At 42.2% G+C, this 20756-nt stretch overlaps 1 protein-coding gene across 11 annotated transcripts in view; it reads left to right on the forward strand.

The window, feature by feature from the left end:
• P4HA2 (prolyl 4-hydroxylase subunit alpha 2) overlaps positions 1-20756 on the forward strand; it is a 634411-nt gene that overhangs the window by 598971 nt on the left and 14684 nt on the right. For 9 of the 11 annotated variants that reach the window (XM_068277452.1, XM_068277451.1, XM_068277450.1 and 6 more), the window contains 4 exons: positions 1159-1229; positions 3462-3561; positions 5304-5357; positions 17089-17154. In XM_068277452.1, coding sequence (XP_068133553.1) covers positions 1159-1229; positions 3462-3561; positions 5304-5357; positions 17089-17154 — 291 coding nt within the window. Of the gene's footprint in view, positions 1-1158; positions 1230-3461; positions 3562-5303; positions 5358-16959; positions 17020-17088; positions 17155-20756 lie in introns of all 11 variants that reach the window. The other 2 variants (XM_068277456.1, XM_068277447.1) reach the window with 2 other exon arrangements.

The raw sequence follows: 20756 nt of genomic DNA on the forward strand, positions 1-20756 counted from the left end.
GCCGTGCTCCCAGGCTGCTCAATACAAGAATATGAAGGAGGAGTCCGCGCACAGACTTGCAGGAACAACAAGTGCCAGAATTTATTGTCCCATCACATACATGTGCAATCAAATGTAAGACCTGCAAGGCCATTGCAGATTTGACATTTGATTGCACATGTATGTGATGGGGCATTAAATTCTAGCACATGTTGTTCCTGCAAGTCTGTGTGCAGACTCCTTCTTCATATTCTTAAAGGGGAACTGAAGAGAGAGGTATATGGAGGCTGTCATGTTTATTTCCTTTTAGACAATACCAGTTGCCTGGCAGCCCTGCTGATCCTCTGCCTCTAATACTATTAGCCATAGCCCCTGAACAAGCATGCAGCAGATCAGGTGTTTCAGTGGTTCAGACTTATAAGTCTGATCTGACAAGACTAGCTGCATGCTTGTTTCTGGTTTTAATCAGATACTACTGCAGAGAAATAGACCAGCGGGGCTGCCAGGCAACTGGTATTGATTAAAAGGAAATAAACATGACAGCCTCCATATACCTCTCTCTTCAGTTCCGCTTTAATTTCTCGAACTGCACTACAGTTAAGAAAAGTGCAAATCTATTCCTAAACTGCAGCAGATTAAGAAGTGCTTAATAAGCACTTCTGCACATTTTGTACATTGAACACTGGGAATTATAGTGAAGGGCTCCCCCCCCCCCTGCTGCCAGTTGTTCTGTGCTTAACCCTTCCAGTACTGAGCATTGATCCACTGTTTCAGTTCCATCCAGCAAATCCATTTCTAAACTGCAACAGATGAAGAAGTGCTTAATTGCATTTCTACAAATTGTGCAGTGTAGATTAGGCAAGATTTGTGAAGTGCTTCTTCCCCCTGCTGAATCCTGTGAAGCTGTCCTGTGCTCAAGGGCCTGGTTCCACTAGACGCAGTGCGATGCAGCTACATAGCCGAATTGCACCGTGGTCGAACTGAAACCAATGCACCGCAATGGAACAGTTTCCAGAAGAGAAAGCTGTCAGTAATGCTTTGATAAATCTGGCCCAATGACTTGTTGTAAAATTGTCATGCTTCCCAGTGAATATTTTCATACAGACGATTATACAATTAAGAAGATTGCATAGTAATCTTGTCTACAGTTGTCTAAATAGTAATGCTTCTTGTCTACAGTTAGCAAGAGCGACTGTCCGAGACCCCAAGACTGGAGTTCTCACCACAGCCAACTACAGAGTTTCCAAAAGGTAAGAAATAATTTTTTCTTATGTTTGCTGATTTTTGCAAAAGATTTTTAACATCTATCACAAGGAGGACATCATCTTAGTAATGGAAGATGCAAAGTTCCCTAAGACGAAGAAAGGCTATTACCAATATAAAGACCTTGGTAAAAGTCCTGGGGTGGTGGTGGTACATGGTACCCAGGAAAACTGGAACTGTTGGTTACTGCATAATGTAGGAATTTTTGGAAATGTTCCTGAATGGCCACATGGAGGTATACGTCCTCCATGTCCACCATGGTTACTAATATGATTTGGTGTAGCAACTCCATCTTGAACTCCTGGGGCTTGAAATTATTAAGGAATTTCAGATCTAATGCCGGACCAGGAATGCTGAAAGTGTACTTCCATGTTCTGGCTTAAAGCACAGGGAGACACATAGGGACAATTGTACAGCCAGAGGAGGAAATTAGATTTAAATGATATATGGACCTAGAGGTTGGGGGGAGGAGGGGGGTGAGTCACTAGCCATGTGGTGTCATGGAAACATTAGGGAATCTATAATATGTATAAAATGTCCTTATAATGTAATAAAGGAACACTAATGGAATCCTTTTAACTATATCTTTGAAGGGTTATACTGCCTTCCTTGATGCCTGAATAGGCTTTATTTTGCACTCACCTAAAGGATTATTAGGAACACCATACTAATACGGTATTTGACCCCCTTTCGCCTTCAGAACTGCCTTACCTTAACTGCCTGCCGTGGCATTGATTCAACAAGGTGCTGAAAGCATTATTTAGAAATGTTGGCCCATATTGATAGGATAGCATCTTGCAGTTGATGGAGATTTGTGGGATGCACATCCAGGGCATGAAGCTCCCGTTCCATCACATCCCAAAGATGCTTTATTGGGTTAAGATCTGGCGACTGTGGGGGCCATTCTAGTACAGTGAACTCATTGTCCTGTTCAAGAAACCAATTTGAAATGATTCGAGCTTTGTGACATTGTGCATTATCCTGCTGGAAGTAGCCATCAGAAGATGGCTACATGGTGGTCATGAAGGGATGGACATGGTCAGAAACAATGGTAGCCCGTGGCATTTAAATGATGCCCAATTGGCACTAAGGGGCCTAAAGTGTGCCAAGAAAACATCCCCCACCCCATTACACCACCACCAGCCTGCACAGTGGTAACAAGGCATGATGGATCCATGTTCTCATTCTGTTTATGCCAAATGCTGACCCCATCGAAGACTCATCAGACCAGGCAACATTTTTCCAGTCTTCAACTGTCCAATTTTGGTGAGCTTGTGCAAACTGTAGCCTCTTTTTCCTATTTGTAGTGGAGATGAGTGGTACCTGGTGGGGTCTTCTGGTTGTGCGTGTTGTTGTTTCACAAATGCTTTGCTGCATACCTCTGTTGTAACTAGTGGTTATTTCAGTCAACATTGCTCTCCTATCAGCTTGAATCAGTTGGCCCATTCTCCTCTGACCTCTAGCATCAACAAGGCATTTTCGCCCACAGGACTGCCGCATACTGGATGTTTTTCCCTTTTCACACCATTCTTTGTAAACCCTAGAAATGGTTTTGCGTGAAAATCCCAGTAACTGAGCAGATTGTGAAATACTCAGACCGGCCCGTCTGGCACCAACATCCAATTGCTAAAATTACCTTTCTTTCCAATTCTGACATTCAGTTTAGAGTTCAGGAGATTGTCTTGACCAGGACCACACCCCTAAATGCATTGAAGCAACTGCCATGTGATTGGTTGATTACATAATTGCATTAATGAGAAATTGAACAAGTGTTCCTAATAATCCTTTAAGTGAGTGTATATGGTGAGAGGATTTGTGGTATGCTTATCAAGTGTTGTGGGGCCTGGTACTTGTAATTACATATAGCTTTAGTTGCAAGGAAATGGGAAACTAGTACTGTGAGTCCTATTGTTTGTGTTGTTTACAAATTAAATGCTCTTCGAGCCAAGAAAACAAGTTTCGTAGGGAAAAAGAGGACAGGGGGAACAGGTAGGATTGACAGTAGTTTATTCCATAACTGGTGCATTGAGAAACATAGAAAGATGGGTGCTGCAAAAATTGTTGTCAATGCTGCCTGCTCTAATCTGTGAAAAACTAAGAATACGAGTAAAGTCAAGCGGGGTTCCAGACTGATTACTTCTGATTACTTTTATATAACCCATTGTCTAGTCATTGTTACTGATTATATTTCAATCGTGTTTTATTTTATTGTTGTCTAGTGCCTGGTTGGAAGAATATGATGACCCAGTTATTACTCGAGTGAATAAGCGCATGCAGGCAATTACAGGACTGACTGCTGATACTGCTGAGCTGTTGCAGGTAAACCAGATCCTCATACTCGAAGGTGTAAACTCATCTAAGAGCAGTTACTTACTGTACTTTACAATAGCCATTAGATGTCTTTGTACTGCCTAAACCAAACCAAGTCAAGTTGTCATTTTCATCCTGGTTGGTGAGTCAGTAACCTGGAACTGACATGTATCCCCAGGCCATAGGCTCACTTATGTAATAAAGCCAGAACCACATTAGTAGCCTCAAGTGTTAGGTTTTAAATCCATTTCCTAAATGTTGACTCATATTTTGCTCTCCAGATTAACTTTAAGTGAACATCGCCTTATATGTCACCCTCATAACTATCTTCAGGGCCTTTTTCTTTTTTACTCATTAAATCCCAGCATACAGGGACGTAGTTACCATGTATGGGGCCCCCTGCAAAAAAAGATTTCATGGGGCCCATGGCCTCTCCCCCTACCAAGGGACTAGGCAGAAAGTCGGTAGACAAACATTCCCGCCACCCTCTCCCACCATGCACAGTATCGCAAGGAGCGTTATATTTAGCAGCTTCCAGCGCAGCAGATCTCCATGCTTCACAGCAGCAGCAGCACTCTCTGCTGCCATTCGCCGAGATCCCGATCACATGACTCGCACATGACAGCCCTTATATATACCCAAATTTATCCAGATCGCTTAGGGCCCTGTTTCACACTGAAAATCACAGCTAAATTGCTGTTTTTTTGCCATCATTGCAATTCTTGTTAAGGAAGCGATTCTCACTCCCTGAACAAGATGCGCAGTCGTTGCAAAACTAGTTTTCTGCCTTTAGGTTTTGTTATTTCTGTCTGCTATTGCTCTCCGCTAGGCTACCATACCAGAACTGCGTCTGATCCTGTGCTGCCACATTTTCTATTAGGTTATACTGCTGATATGTAAGGCCCGATCTCTCCATACTTGGCACAGAGGTAGTTCCGAAGATCCCTCCCTACCCTACCCTTAAAATTTGGTGTGTGTAGGCGGTATAACTGCGGAGATATCGGGCCTTCAATATCAGCAGCATAATTTATTCTGAAACCAAGGAGGAGCTTCATGTATGTGATGTCATTACCTAAAAGCAAGTGCATCCAAGGCTGGACACATTAATCAGCCTAGATAAACGTCACTGAGTGAGAGTGATTTCACCTTTCCAGCTGGATTTCCATTGGCTGCAGGATTTTTTCCTTGAGAACTGGGTTTTCTCTGACAAATGTGCCATCGGCTTAGCACTGGTGGTGAGTTTGTTTCCACCTTACAGTTCCTCTTTAAAACCCAATTCATTAGTAGGCTGAAAGTAGTGTTCCACTCCTAGCAAAACCTGAGGGCTTTGTGACTTAACTAGGCTGCGTGTAATTTGCCTTTTTAAAACAGAAGGTAGTTGCGTTAATTTAGGTGAGTGAGCAACTGTGGTTACCCATGATGCATCACTCCCCAAAAAGCAAATTATCTGTTTATGCCCCTGAAGCTAGGCTTACATCCAGAGCCTATAGCTTATACATTTTACAGAGCCACATCAACCCAATATGCAGACAGCCAGTTTCGGGTTTTCTGGTTCTCATCAGTGCATGGCAGGAATTGATATGGCTCTATTCTGTGTGACTTGTCCAGGGAATCCTTATTGTTGCTGCCTTGAGGAGCCACTACTAATGTGTGTACATTTTAACTGCCCCTCCCATTTGTCCTTTAGGGAGAAGTCCTCTGACACTCTAGTTTCTTTCTTATGTTTGATGTACCAGTATTTTTTTTCACAGGTAGCCAACTATGGCATGGGAGGCCAGTATGAACCACACTTTGATTTTTCAAGGGTAAGTGTGCTGTGAAATGGGTGCACTGCATGCTGCTTTACACAATCCCGTTTTAACAGGATTTCAGTTGATAACAATTGTGTATTTCATGATCATGAAATGAAGTTCATCCTGCACAATGTAAAATCGTATCTATAAGAAATAATGACGAGAAAAAAAATCTGCATATGTTGACTATCACTTCTGATGATTTATCATTGCTTGTAACAACCTTCTACATGGCTTGATGTTTGCAGATGCTGGAATGTTTTGCATTGCTTGCTTCTACTTGGCTGCGTATTCCTAGTTGCAAACGTTCTCTAGACTAGCTCCCACACTTGTGTTTTATGGATTAGTTCTTTATATTTATGCAGTTATTAAAAACAGATAAAAGGTGTAATTCCTTCTCCAGTTTGTTCAGTACACACATTCATGACTGTTTACATACGTTGAGGCTTAGTTATGAAACGCATTATTTAAGTTCCTTATATTTTTGTCCACTCCTCTGCACATTTGCTGGCAGTCTGTGAAATCTGCCTTTATTTCCTGGCATTCCTCTGGCACAACTAGCTATCCATTTGGCACGGTAACTCTCTTTGAAGTTGGCATAAAGAACAACAGCTGTTCATGCAGTGGATTTAAGCGCTAGTTCAGTTTCACATTTAGTAATGCACTGGATAGTAAATTTGCATTAATTAACAGTGCACAACATTTTGTGCATTGCATATCAGTGCTGTTTGCAATAAATATATTTTAAATATTATTATTATTATTAATAATAATAATAATACATTTTTAATAAATATTATTATTTCATTATTTATTTGATTTTTATAGCGCCAACATATTATGCAGCGCTGGACAATAAATAAGGTTACTAACAATGATAAATGCCAGGCAATAAGCAGTAAGACGCACAATGCCAGATCATACACTGGAGTAATAGTCCTAATAATACAAGTTTATGTGATTCTGTGTGCACAATAAGGTAGGATACACAAGGAGGGAGGGTCCTGCCAAAGGCTCAAAATCTAAAATACCTTGCTGATTGCCTTCTACCTTGGTCTCTGAGCTCTTTTTTGCAAGCAGAATTGGAGTTCCTTTCCCAGCACAGAGCACATCACCTTACCACACCCACCTTCTCACTGTGCTGAGATTTAAGCTTTCTGGCCAGCACTGAAACTACAGTACTTCCTTGCTTAGTGTTTATTAAAACATTTAACCCTTCCCACTCCCTTCCTGGGGCACCACCTATACCGGGCTACTTATACTGGGGCACCACCTATACCGTACTACTTATACTGGGGCACCACCTATAACGGGCTACTTATACTGGGGCACCACTTATACCGGGCTACTTATACTGGGACACCACCTATACCGTACTACTTATACTGGGGCACCACCTATAACAGGCTACTTATACTGGGGCACCACTTATACCGGGCTACTTATACTGGGGCACCGCCTATACTGGGCTACTTATACTGGGGCACCACCTATACTGGGCTACTTATACTGGGGCACCACCTATACTGGGCTACTTATACTGGGGCACCACCTATACTGGGGCTGGACCCACCTATACCTGGCTACCTATACTGGGGCACCACCTATACCTGGCTACCTATACTGGGGCACCACCTATACTGGGCTACTTATAATGAGGCACCTATAGCTTGCTACCTATACTGATGGCACCTGTACCTGGCTAACCTATACTGGTGCACCACCCATACCAGGCTACCTATACTGGGGGCAACTATACCAGGCTACCTATACTGGGGCACCACCTATAGTTGAATACCTATACTGGGGCACCTGTATCTTGCTGGCCTATACTGGAGCACCAGCTATACCAGGCTACCTATACTTGGGGACTCTACACCAGTCTACCTATACTGGGGGAATCTACACCAGGCTACCTATACTGGGGCACCACCTATAGCTGGCTACTTATACTGGGGGAACATATACCTGGATACCTATACTGGAGGCACCTATACCTGGCTAGGGCATGGGGACAAGCTGAGACAGAAGGGGATAAGAGGTGGCACAGGGGGGAACAGAGGCAGACAAAAGAGGCACAGGGAGAAAAGAGATGAGACGGGAACATGAGGTCACACAGAGGGACACAAAAGAGGTACAAACTGAGGTGAGACAGAGGGGGACAAAAGAGGCACAGGAAGAAAAGAGGGGGACAAAAGAGAACGGATAAAGGATAAGAATGGACATATAAGTCCCTATCTCATTTGTTAACCGGGGACTACCTGTATTTTGCTAGTATTTGGCTCCACTCACAACATGCCATGGCCACGCCCACTTTTTGCCGCATCACGCTGTGCATGCCGTTATCTTCAGTGTCGGAGTCATGCACATTTTCGCCGCAGCGTACTTTGTGCATGGACATGAGGTGGGGTGGCTAGTGGGTGGGCCTAGGGAATGGGGTCCCAGGCCTGATATGTGAGGGGCCCCAAAATTTCTGATGGTGGCCCTGCATACACAGACTGACCACAGCTGTCCTAAATTCCCACCCCAACGGCATACTCTATGTGCACAGTTCGTGCAGTCTGCCTTCAGTCTGTCAACAGTTTTATTGTTCATTAAAAGTAAATGTTTGTGGGCAATTTCTGCTGAAGATTCCATGATTACATTCACCCCAAATCCCCCCCCCCCCCCAACGGCATACTCTATGTGCACAGTTCTTTTTAACCCTTTTATAAAGACAATGGGTAGGGATTGGGAAGGGTTTAATTTCTTTTTATAACACTATAATCAGGAACTGAGAGAGAAGATTGTGCTTAGTTGTAGTGCTGCAGTACTGGCAGAGGGAGGAAGTAGGTGAGGACAGGTGATTTGTGCATAGAGGGAATTGCTGGCGGCCAGCTTTAGGGCTGGTTCCGACGGGCGTTTTTGTGGCGTTTAACGCGGCGTTTCAGGCGCAGCGTTTTTTGGGATCTACCGCCATCCCATGCAAGTGAATGGGAGCGTTTAGAACTGGCTTTTGCAGGCTTTCATGAAAGCCTGGCGGTAGATCCCAGCGTTGTCTAGTCTCAAAAGCAACATGCTGCTTTCAGAGGCGGTAAACGGCAGGAAACAATAGCAGAGACCAGAACTGCTAGCCTTGATCGCTTCCCAAAAGCCTTCAAAAGCTAGCTTTTAAACGTGGCTTTTAAACGCTGGCGTTCAAACGCAACGCCAAGCAAAAGCTCAGACGCCCGTGTGAACCAGCCCTTATGCTCAGAATCTCATGTGGGTGTTGAGGAGGTTGCACCTCCAGTCATGTGACAGCAAGAGAACAGAGCTTCTTGGCCTGTGTGTCTGCAGGGGATAGAGCTAGCAGTCCCCAAAGACAGCAAAAGGAATCAGAGGCACCATGCTGAGGTGGGCAGAGGCTGTGTACAAGCCATGTCAGAACATCTGCCACCTCACACTTCTGTGTTCACAAAAGTATGCAATTCCTGAGGTGGGTCCAACATTCCTCCTGCACAGGCCACTTGTGGTCTTAAAGTAAATAAATACGTCACCGCCTGCTGCCTAGTAAATAAGCTTTGGCTTGCACTGTGAGGAGTTGTGCCCTTACATTTTAACTGAAGTAGAAAAATATGTTTGGAGCAGTGTTTTACAGATCTCCAACAGAATTTGTGAGTTGCACTGACCAGCTACGATATAGTCTTACATCCCCCTTCCACATGTGGACCATGTTTCTTGTGGTCACATGACCTGGGAGTTTGCAGATTTAATTAGGATACAGCCAGATGGGAGAAATGAACAAAATAAATCACCTTAAAGAGACACTGAAGCGAGACTAAATCTCGCTTCAGCTCTCATATATAGCAGGGGCACGTGTGCCCCTGCTAAAACGCCGCTATCCCGCGGCTGCACGAGGGTCCCTTCACCCCCAACCCACCCCCCGTTGGGGTGGGTTGGTCGGAAAGTTGGTCGTAGGATTTGTCTTCCTGGAGGCAGGGCTAACGGCTGCAGCCCTGCCTCCAGTCGCGTCTATCAGACGCGCATCGACGCCTCTCCCCCGCCCCTCTCAGTGAAGGAAGACTGAGAGAGGCGGGGGAGAGGCGGAGATACGCGCTGATAGACGCGCGTGGGGCAGGGCTGCGGCGGTTAGCCCTGCCCCAATGCGGAAGCGCTCCCCCGCATTACGGAGGGGATTTGGGGGGACAGGGACCCCCGTTAAGCCGCGGGATAGCGGCGTTTTAGCAGGGGCACACGTGCCCCTGCTATATATGAGGTCTGAAGCGAGATCTATTCTCGCTTCAGACTCTCTTTAAATCGTGCAGTCTGCCTTCAGTCTATCACCAGTTTATTGTTCATTAAAAGTAAACGTTCGTGGGCATTTTTTGCTGAAGATTCCATGATTACACTATATTGCATTTATACCGAACATCCGATTTCCTTGTAGCACCAGGCTACAGTCTTAGTTACTCTGTCTTGCTATATATTCCAGGGCTGCGGAGTCGGTCCAAAAATCCACCGACTCCAACTCCTCAGTTTAGGATTCCACCGACTCCGACTCCTCGACTCCGACTCTTCTAATTTGCATATTACAATTTTGTTGATTAAAAGTATGTAACGTGAAATTCGTCTCTTAACTGCCAACGCTTAGGAATTTTACAAGACAACTGAAGTGAGAAGGATATGTAGACTACTATATTTATTCCCTTTAGACTAAAACTAGTCCTTGGTAAGAGTACTTGTAAAAGGTACAAACCGGAACAAAGAACATCTATCAGGCCCTAGGCAATGTAAGTGTGGGAACATGTAAGAATGATGTGCAGGTACTCTGCAGGGGAATAAGGAGATTGTAAACAGACAACACCTCTGTGTTCAATGTGCACAGCATTCTCAGTGGATTCCATGCAGCTCTGTGGGGAGTGCATATGTAGAGTATAGTACTACTGTGTAACAAAGTAAACCTGAGACTGATGAAATTAAAGTTTTATACATACCTGGGGCTTCCTCCAGCCGCCTTCAGGATAATCCATCCCTCGTTGTCCTCCTCCACCACCTGGATCTTCTGCTATGAGTCCAGGTACTTGAGCCAGTCGGGCGTAGTGCGCATGCACACACTCCACCGCCAGGAGCATACTACACCTGTGCAGCACTATTGCGCAGGTGCAGAATGTTCCTGGCTGTGGGAGCGGCATGCGGCCGGACAGCGCTGACTGGCTGAATTACCAGGACTCTTAGCAGAAGATCCGGGTGGTGGAGGACAGCGAGGGACTGATTAGCCTGAAGGGGGCTGGAGGAAGCCCCAGGTATGTATAAAACTTTACTTTTCATCCGTCTCAGGTACCCTTTAATTTGCAGTCACTAAACCAAATTTTAACAACATATCAAATTATTTTATTTCATCAGCAAAGGGAGTGCATACATTTGCATAAATCAGCATCAATACAGAATTATTTCCATCTCATTGACCATCTCTATTAGTGACGCAGCTACACATCAGGCTTTATTCTTACAGCATAGATATTATTTAGTATATATAAGAGATTCCTGTGTACACATCATATATACAGTCACAATCAGATATGTATATCTGACCTTAAAAATACGGGGACTGCTTTATTGAAGCAGCACAAGTAACTAATTTTGATTGGTTTATTTCATTTTTGTGGACTAAGCACAGCTATTACTGTATATATACTGTATATATACATTATTTTTAATGACTATTATCTGAGAAATAGAACATTTTATCATATTTTCTATTTTAATTACAGTTACAAATTCATTAGGAGTCGGAGTCGTTTTTTTCCCGACTCCGATTTCAGGCACCCAAAATTGCCCGACTCCACGACTCCGACTCCACAGCCCTGATATATTCTGCATGCAAAATTCACATGGATAAGTGTGATTGCTGCCTAATAAAGTAGTACAAATGTCCGCTTGCACTTTAAACATTACATGTTCTTTATGAACTCGTGTGTTTGGCAGTTTGCTTATACAGTACATGCAATTTGCCTTTGAATCCCATTGTGGAGGTTGCACTTGCACAGTGTTTTTTAAACTGCACTACTGAAGCGCAAGTTGAAAATAGACTAGTGGCGTGGAAACTCGTACGGACATTTAACACCAGGTAGTCTGATTTTATTCTAAGTTTTGTCAGTATGCAGGATTCAGTCTGACGAAGGCTTCATAGCCGAAAGCTTACTGCTTTTTTTCTACCTTAGCCAATAAATGGTAACATTCTGATTTAGAACGTCTTGGTTTTAGTTGTGTGAAAGGAGCCCTTTTTTTAATCTCTGGGATTTGTCGGTTTATTCCATTAATGCATTCCAGACCAGAGAACAAGGAAAAAAATAAAATCCTTACAATGCTAAAAAAAATTCTTATTATTAAATGGGGAGCATGGTGGAGGGCACAGCGGCCCTGTCCTGTATTCATAGCTTTCTTTATCTATTTTGTAAAGCTTTTCTTAGTTCCTCTACCTGCAGCTAATTTACATTTATTTAACACTGTATGAAAGGTGGAGAGATGAGAATATTCCAGTTTTTTTGTTGCATTGTTGAAATTACAAGTTGGATTTGTTTGGATGGTAGTTGTAATATTAACTACAGCTAAGTAGTGCCACCTAGTGAATATTTTAAAATACACAATTTTAGAATTCTATCTTCTCGTGCAATTCAAGTTCTATTTAATTAATGCTATTTAATTTAGAGGAAAGATTAACTGTGAAAATTATGTAGGCTATCCTTGTTGGCAATAGTATGATTCTTAAAATGCTACTTATACTATCATGCATGTGGTCTGGATTTACAAATCTGAATCCGTGATATGAAAACTCATACAGCCTGTTAAATCAGAGTGAGGACAGACATGTGAAAAGAAAGTGGCGACACACAACTGGTTGCTAAGATGCTTTGTATTGTGGAACAGATACACTACATGTTACGCATCACCCTGGTTCTGTACACCTGATGAAGGACCAGGGCGGTCAGTTACCTGTAGTGTATCTGTTCTGCAATACAAAGCATCTTTGCAGCCAGAGCTGTTCCACCTCTTTCTTTTCATTGGTATTCACTGAGGTCATGCAAGCAATCTGACTGAGATTTGGCACCGGCATAGTCTATGGTGTAAGCTACCTGGGTCACTGTCTCTGGAAACGTGTATGTAGATTGCTGAGGTCAGACCTGTGGCTGCCTTGCCAGTCATTAAGAAATTGTCAGGCAGACGCATAGTATTCTCTAGATTATTTGACACAAACCAATTGGCCTACAAAGTAAACATTAATTAATGTGACCGTGTGGAGAGCTCTAATTTTTCTCTCAAGTCTGTGAGATTATATGACTACTCAAGAGTGGGGGAATCTCTCCACTAAAAACGTGGACCACCACAAAAAATCTGGCAGTTGGTTTTAATCAATCCCCATACTATTCAAAATTACTATCCTGCTTTGTGTGCCACACTTGATTTCTGACTACTTCTTCTTTTCACCTACATCCCATAACCCCTCCCCCCCCCCCCCCCCCCCCAAAAAAAATAATAATAATAATAATAACAAAAAAATAAAAATGTGCTTTTAGACTTGTAAATATTGGATAGTAATCCCTGTCATTGCTGCCCCCATCTTTCCTCCATGGGTTTAATAGTCTTCCTATAAAGGCATCAAATCTCTTTGGTGATCCTGGGGACGGGAAGTAACGGAAAATCTATTCATCAGTTACAAAGATAGCTATGGAATCCCAAACATTCCTAACCACCTTCCATGCTACTGAAAACTCAAAAAAAATCCTGCAGTTTTGGTAAATGCATACTAAATAAAGGCTGGCCCTCTGCCTTTAATTCATTCTGAATGTACAGTGCAGAACAAGAACACAGATCAGGTGTTGTGACTGCACCAGTTGCTTGTTCTACATGTGGGACCTAAAACTACTGACTTAAACAGATCAGCAGCCAATTACCATATTTGTTTTTAAACAGAAATAAAAATAACACCCTCCATATTCTCTGTTTAGTTGTCCTATAAAGACAAGGGATCAGTAAGGACTAGCAACTATAATTTCTTAAGGTGGCCACTCTAGCGAAAAATGGTTTGAGCGATCAAAAATTCTGATCGGAAGTGAAATCATTCACTACACCATCAACCAACCAATCTTTGCTTCCTATCTATTACAACCAACAAGAGAATTCAAATCTTGGTTCGACGAAAATCCAATCCAATAGTCTGTAATTGATTGTGCCCATCAACAGAGATTATTTACAACCAACTGAACGATTTTTCGCTAAAAATTGGACCGTTAGTGGCCACCTTTAGAAGGTCTGCAGGAACAGCATCCATATTTCTCTCAGGATAGGTTTCCTTTAGGGGAGGAGTTTAATGTGTTCTCTGAGCTAGTGATACCTGACAGAAACATGATCTATGTTTACCTGGAACTCAAAAAAAAAGTACAGTATACAAAATATAACGGTTTTCCTTTACCACATCTTCACACTCTTAGATATCCTAGTGCAGAGGGTACACAAGGTACTCCTCATAAAAAAAAAATAATCAACCCTTGCTTACAGAATAAGCGTTCATACCATATAAGGTTCATATCATACAAAAACTCTCTCTATATCACTGCTGATTAACCATTGTGTGTGAATTTATTCTTGTGTATGATTTTGTACCCCAATTTCTGTGTATTTTCATAGTGACGTTAAGTTTAAAATATATTGCAAGCTATGTAAAGTGAAAACATCTGTTTATGGTATTAAAAAGCTTTATATTTTGGAGCCTGCTACATCAAAGGGACTCTGTATCAGGAACAAAGCCTCATCCATTCTTACTTTGCAGTAATTTTTGAGATTACCCTTGTTGAGCTATTATCATGTCTTTGTGAGTAACTATGTGAAAAATAAATGAGCAGATGCTTATTCATGCTGGTGGTGGTGGGTGAAGCAAGGTGCAATTTTGCTTTGCGCATTAAACTGTCTAGCTTTTTACATTATTTATGCATTTTTTGTTTTTTACTGTTTGGTCATTTTTTTGATCCTAAGAAAAGTAATATTTGAATGGGAGTTCAACAGGACTGATTATATAATTTGAGTGTTACATACCTATGCAGCACATCTCTATGCATAGCTTCATCAAAGTCATTACTACATTTCATACACCAAAATGACCAGATGCGCTTATGCAAGCTTTTCTGTTGGCCATGCTCTTTTTTTATTTATTTATTTATTTGTTTTTATATCTTGATTTTTGTTAGCTTCTTGCCTGTTCTTTTTTATCCATGCATGTTAAGTAGCTGTATCTCAAATAGGAAAAAAAGTCAAATGGAATGTTTTCTTAAAGGCATTAGGCCCATAGTTTCAGTATGTCTGTGTAATGGTCTGCACATGCTGTAAAATGGGTACACTCCATGTTTACAGTGGCTTTTACACCAGGCAGCTTTGATTGTGTACAGTAGCATTGCCTGTGACTAAGGGCCCTTTTCCACTAGGTGCGTTTTGATCCAAACATCGGATCCCACCCATTTCACTTGTCACTATAGCACCATGATTAACATGTAAATAACTGTGCCGTTTTCCACTAGAGCAATTCTATTTTTTTCCCATATTGCAATTGCCGGCCTCCTGCATTTTTGGTGCGTTTGCATGTCTATGCATTTATATAGGAGCAGAGGAATATTGTGCCGCTATGCGATTTTTCCCGCAACACGGCGATTCAAACTATTTTCCCACCATTTTTTTTCCCATTGGAAATTGCAAGTGCAAGTATGTGGCAATCATGCCGTACACCTGATGGATCGTAGAGAAATTGCGTTAGTGGAAATAGAAGGAAATGTGATCGCTAGTGGAAAAGGGCACTAACCTGCTTCCAACACTGAGGGCTGAAAAAAGCATCTTTTCTAGCAGAGCAGCAGTTACTATTTAATAACTGCAAGTATAGATAGATAAATACTGTAAAATCCCAGCTTCAAGATTTTTTTTTTAAATTTGTTTTAATGTTAGGTACTTTGTTAGAAACCCTCATCATAGCTCCTCATTCCCTGTCCCTGGGACAACCAGTTTTCATATTAAAGACACTAAGCCTTGTGAAGGTGTCTAGGACAGGAAGTTGAACTCGGGCAGCTTTAATAACTATTTAAATGTTTATATTCCCTTTCTGTGCCAATCAAAACTTTAAACAATACTGTACTTAGGCTTTGTTTTGTGGTGATTTATCCCACTGCTGTTCACATTGAAGCTAGGTTATCAGATCTGGAAGGACATTTTTAAGATCATATAAACTGTAAAAACATCCAGTTAAAAATTTGACAATCTGAAAATTGTTATAGTACATTTAGACCACTGTGGGTTAATCTACAGCTATATCTAAGCTTAGCATACATGAGATATAATCACTGGAAATAATCTTTTGGGGGGACTTGTCACACAAATGTGACAAATGGTTTCAGGAGTGCTGTAGTGCTGTGCTGCTTAACGTAGTAGTGCTTAAAGTCTAGTCCAACTAAACCCGTGACGACAAGATAGCTGCAAGGGCTCCCACCAGACACTGAGGCCCATTGCCTATTAGCTTTTTCCCATTAGATATTTTCAAGCCTTCTCAATAAAATATCTTTAAAGATTCTACCAATCAAGAAATTACTAAAAAATAAGTTTATATCATTGTTTGGACTACTTTTTAGTCCTTTTGCAATTGCTAAGTGCTGAAAAGTTGTTGGGTTTTGTTTTTTTTAAGATGAAAAATTATCTCCTGGGAGAAAAGAGTGAGCAGATTTTATCTGACAAATGGGCCCATATGCAATTATTTTTTCACCAGAGTTATCTCCTAGGAGATAATTTTGATCTTCTCTGTAAACTCAATTTTCAGCATTGTACAATTGAAAAAGTACCCAAAAGTTGGTGAAAAAGAACTATCAAATTTATTTTAAGTGTTTCCTTGCTTGCTGCTGACTTAAAAGGCATTTTATGATAAGTTGTAAAAATATCACCTAGGAGAAAACGTGAATTGCATATGGCCCTTGATGTTCTTTTATAGTATAAAATATCTTGAAGTATGGTAGAATGTGCAGCAGGGGGAGCTGTTTGCTGCAGAGACAGCTGCTTCTGTCTGGCTGAAGATTGTTTCTCTTCCCATTGTCAGTTTGCATTATATACCAGATTAGTGGGAGCAGGACTGATCATCCCTCAGGTAGAAAAAGTGTGTCACTGAGCAGAACAGTGCTCAGAACAGGAGCATCTGCTGCTGCTGCTGCTGCACACCATACCAATGAGATTTTACACTACAAACAAATGATACATAAGATCTGCTTTAGAAGCTATAGTATGGGGTGATGGAAAACCCTACAACAATCTTGCTGCCAGGGTTTAGTTGGTCTTTAAAGCTAGCTCAAGAACTCCTGATGGAAAAAGCAAATGGCTTAGCTTGCTTACAGTAGTGCAATACTTTGCTTGCTTTACTTTGCATTTTAAGAAGTGTAATCTCACAAATATACCTTGATGTGCCTCAACTCTCAGAGACTTTTGTCTTTGGATAAGTTGATGTACCTTGACATTCGCTATGTTTTTGGCTGGACATTTTACGCAAAGTAAAATTGTATTGTGCACCAGTTATTCATTAAGTAGTTATGTTTTTCCTAATTTGAATTTGGGTTAAAGTTATTATCTGTTGCAGCGTCCCTTTGACCCCAATCTCAAAACGGAAGGAAATAGGCTTGCAACATATCTTAACTATGTAAGTACCTTGGTAAATGTCTCATACCCCCTACAGGTCTGCAGTTTATTTTCACATTTAATTTTATAGAAAGAGGAACCTGATGTGTTCAAGCGTTTAGGGACTGGCAATCGTGTGGCAACCTTTTTGAATTACGTAAGTATGGCATCTCAAGGATGTAGACAATTTAGCATGACAGAATTGGCATTCAGAAGAGAAGAAAGAGGAGTTATGGTTGCCGTACAGATAAACATAACAAAGGTGGGAAAATATGTGGTAAAAAGGTGAAACAGCCCTTGTTACGAGTATAAATCTGTAAACCCCTTTTTACACTTAATCAGTTGCCCTCAGTTATAACTGAAAGAACTGATTTTCAAAGTAATGCCCATGTTTTCCTTAGGCACCTTTCACACTTAACACTAGCTAGTGGCGCTTGTTAATACTGTAACAGCACCTTTTCCCCATGCATATAACACTTCCATCTCCTCTCAGTGATGCTGTGCACCGATTCAAATGTTCAGAATGCCATGTGCCACTGCACTTGTTCCTAGAAGCTTCTCTGCCATAACTTCTTGTTTCCAGGTGTTAGTGTGCCCTGCTGATCTGCCAGTGCTGATGTACCTGTAGCGCCCAGGCGCTGCTCTGCTCTCCTTCCTTCCTCCGATCATGATTCTGTCAGCAGATGTATGGTGTGCAGGCAGGCACTCACCCTCCGATCCACTGCTAAGTGCTCAGCATTTTACCGGCAGTGTTCCTCTGTATTGTAAATCGTTTGATGACCTCATCAAGCACGGACCCTTAAAGATACAATACAGAAGAATGCCACCAGAGTCATGCTGAACAGTGGATCAGAGGGTGAGTGCCTCTGCCTTCACAGTGCATACCATCAGCATGATGATCGGAGGAAGGGAGAGGAACAGAGTGGCAGCTGGGCACAACAGCTACATCAGCACAGGCAGATCAGCGCAGCGCTTGGGGAAAAACAAGTACATTGCAGGGAAGGAGCGCAGCAGCAGCAGCTCTGTATCGGGAGGAGTGGGGGGGGGGTCACCTATCCCATAATAAGGCACCTGTAGGCACGTGCCTACAGTGCCTTATAGAGAACCCGAGGTGTGTTTAAAGAATGTTATCTACAGAGGCTGGATCTGCCTATACAGCCCAGCCTCTATTGCTATCCCAAACCTCCACTAAGGTCCCCCTGCACTCTGCAATCCCTCATAAATCACAGCCGTGCTGTGAGGCTGTGTTTACATCTGTAGTGTCAGTCTCAGCTGCTCCCCCGCCTCCTGCATAGCTCCGGTCCCTGCCCCCGTCCCTTCCCTCCAATCAGCAGGGAGGGAAGGGATGCAGGCGGGAACTGGAGTTCTGCAGGAGGCGGGGAGAGCAGCAGACTGACACTATAGAGATAAACACAGCCAGCTCTGACAAGCTGTTTGTCAGCAGCGTGGCTGTGATTTATGAGGGATTGCAGAGTGCAGGGGGACCTTAGGGGGGTTTGGGATAGCAACAGGCTGGGCTGTATAGGCAGATCCAGCCTCTGTATGCAGATAATAATCTTCAAACCCACCTCGGTTTCTCTTTAAGGCAAATCCGGCCCTGACCAACTGATTAAGTGTAAAGGGGCTTAACTGGAGATGATTATCATAGATAGCCTTACATAGAATGATAGAGAGTGTAAAGCTTCATGGACATAAGGTGAACATTTTTTGGTTATTTGCAAGTCATTTAAAATTCAGTTTTATCCTCCATATTATTTTTATATACAGGATCAATGGAAATGTTACATGCAAAAGTATCTTCAGTAATGCGCTACAGTAGTGTAACCCTATGAGGGTGTTCTCACTGTAGCATTTTAATTTTGACAAAATCGAAAACCTGCTGCCTGCACCATTTCAGATCGATTTTTCTTAAGGACTCTGCAAAAATGCACATTCCTTCAAAAATTGGTCTGTAAATTGCTTTGCAACATCACAAACACTAAGCACTTAGTGATTGCATTTTGTAGTGTGATCTAGGCCTAAGTCCTCATGGGAATCCTTACTGATTAAAAAATCATGTTTATGTGAGACGATTTTGCATTAATATTCCTAACCTAGGTTTGTTTGTTTTTTTCTTTTGTTGAATTTTTGCTTGTTTATATTTTCCATACATGTCAATAAATTGCATATTAAAATGTTATAGTATATGGATAAAGACTTTGACTAAATCACCTTCACAGATTACTGTATAAGTGCTTTACACCATCTGAAAAGTGATTAAATCCAAAGGCAGTTCTCTTATGTATGCCTTCATGTTGGTAACTCTAGAAAATAATTGGATTCAAGTCATTTGAATGTTAAAAAATGCCAGCGGTGCCCCCCTACAGGAATTGGGTGATGCCAGAGTACAATCACCGTCTTTTCACTTCCAGAGTCCTGGTCTTTATGGGTCCAGCTGTGGCTCACAGTGCATAAACAGCATGTGATGAGAGGTGTCGCTGGTGCCATGGAGACTGGGATAGTGAAGAGGGAGGACGGTGATCTCTCATCCTGGAGAGGTACTACACCGCTCTGCTCACTCTCTACACCACTCTGGTCCCCCTCTGCACTTCAGCGGGCCTGTTGCAGATCTCTGAGCTTGTGATTGACCTCTTACCTCTGCACAGAGGTCTACAGCTGCAGATATGCAGGCTCCAAATCCCTTCCAACTTTTGAGCCATACTTTGGTTGCTCAAAAGTCTGCTTATCTGCGCTGATATACGGTAAGTGTTTACATTTTTTTATGATAGTGGTCCTTTAGGGATACCTTTGGAAGTGAGAGACAAATTGAAATTAAAAGATCAGTTTTAATTTACAGAAAGACTGATGCAGATCTTAACCATTTTTTTGCCAATTTTATAACTAAAGTGAAATCTTTTTAAAAAAAAACTTTGGAGAGATTTTTACTGACCCATTCTGTTCATAAAATGTGTAACTTTAGATTGTAAGCTCGCAAGGGCAGGGTCCTCCTCCTAATGTTCACTGTTTTTGTCGCAATATTTGTGCTGCTTGAGACTCTGCTGTACATTTTTGGTTGTATCTATGTTCCCCTTGTCGTCTTATTGTACTTTGTAAAGCGCTGCAGAATATGTTGGCGCTATATAAAAAATAATAATAATAATATTAACTTAGTTGTAAAGTACAGTCAGTAAAAGTACAGCTACTGCTCTTAGATAAAGAAGTTTTACGTGACTTACTGTAGACAATATTGTAGTGCAACAGCAACACAATATTGCACCAGCTGAATGTCTCTGACATCTTGTAGATGCCAGGGATGCCAATCTAGCATGCATGTATGAATCTGTCTCATATTTGGAAAATGAGAAACAAAAAAGTTAGGATTTCTTTGTATTGGAAAAGGTAGGGTATTTAAAAATACCTTAGTCCTTTTTAAAATCTAAAAATGCCCTGTGTGTGTGTGTGTAGGGAGGTGTGCATAGGCTTACAACACTGGTGCCTACATTCACCCGATATGCCTCCCCGTTGTCCTCGGAGTCGTCGGCAACATTTGCTCCGGACATACTGTGCTGTGCATGCGCAGTATGTCCTCTTGGGGTGGCTTGTGTGCACCGGTTATGTCATGACGTGGACGTGCTGGTGTACAGCACACTGGGTCCATAGGCAGCGTGGTCACAAGCCGCCCCAAGAGGACATACTGCGCATGAGCAGCATAGTATTTCCAGGGCAAAGGTTGCCGACCACTCAGAGGACAACAGGAGGTATAGCGGGCAAACTGAGACA

The sequence above is a fragment of the Hyperolius riggenbachi genome, chromosome 3, assembly GCF_040937935.1.
Source record: "Hyperolius riggenbachi isolate aHypRig1 chromosome 3, aHypRig1.pri, whole genome shotgun sequence".
Classification (NCBI taxonomy): domain Eukaryota; kingdom Metazoa; phylum Chordata; class Amphibia; order Anura; family Hyperoliidae; genus Hyperolius; species Hyperolius riggenbachi.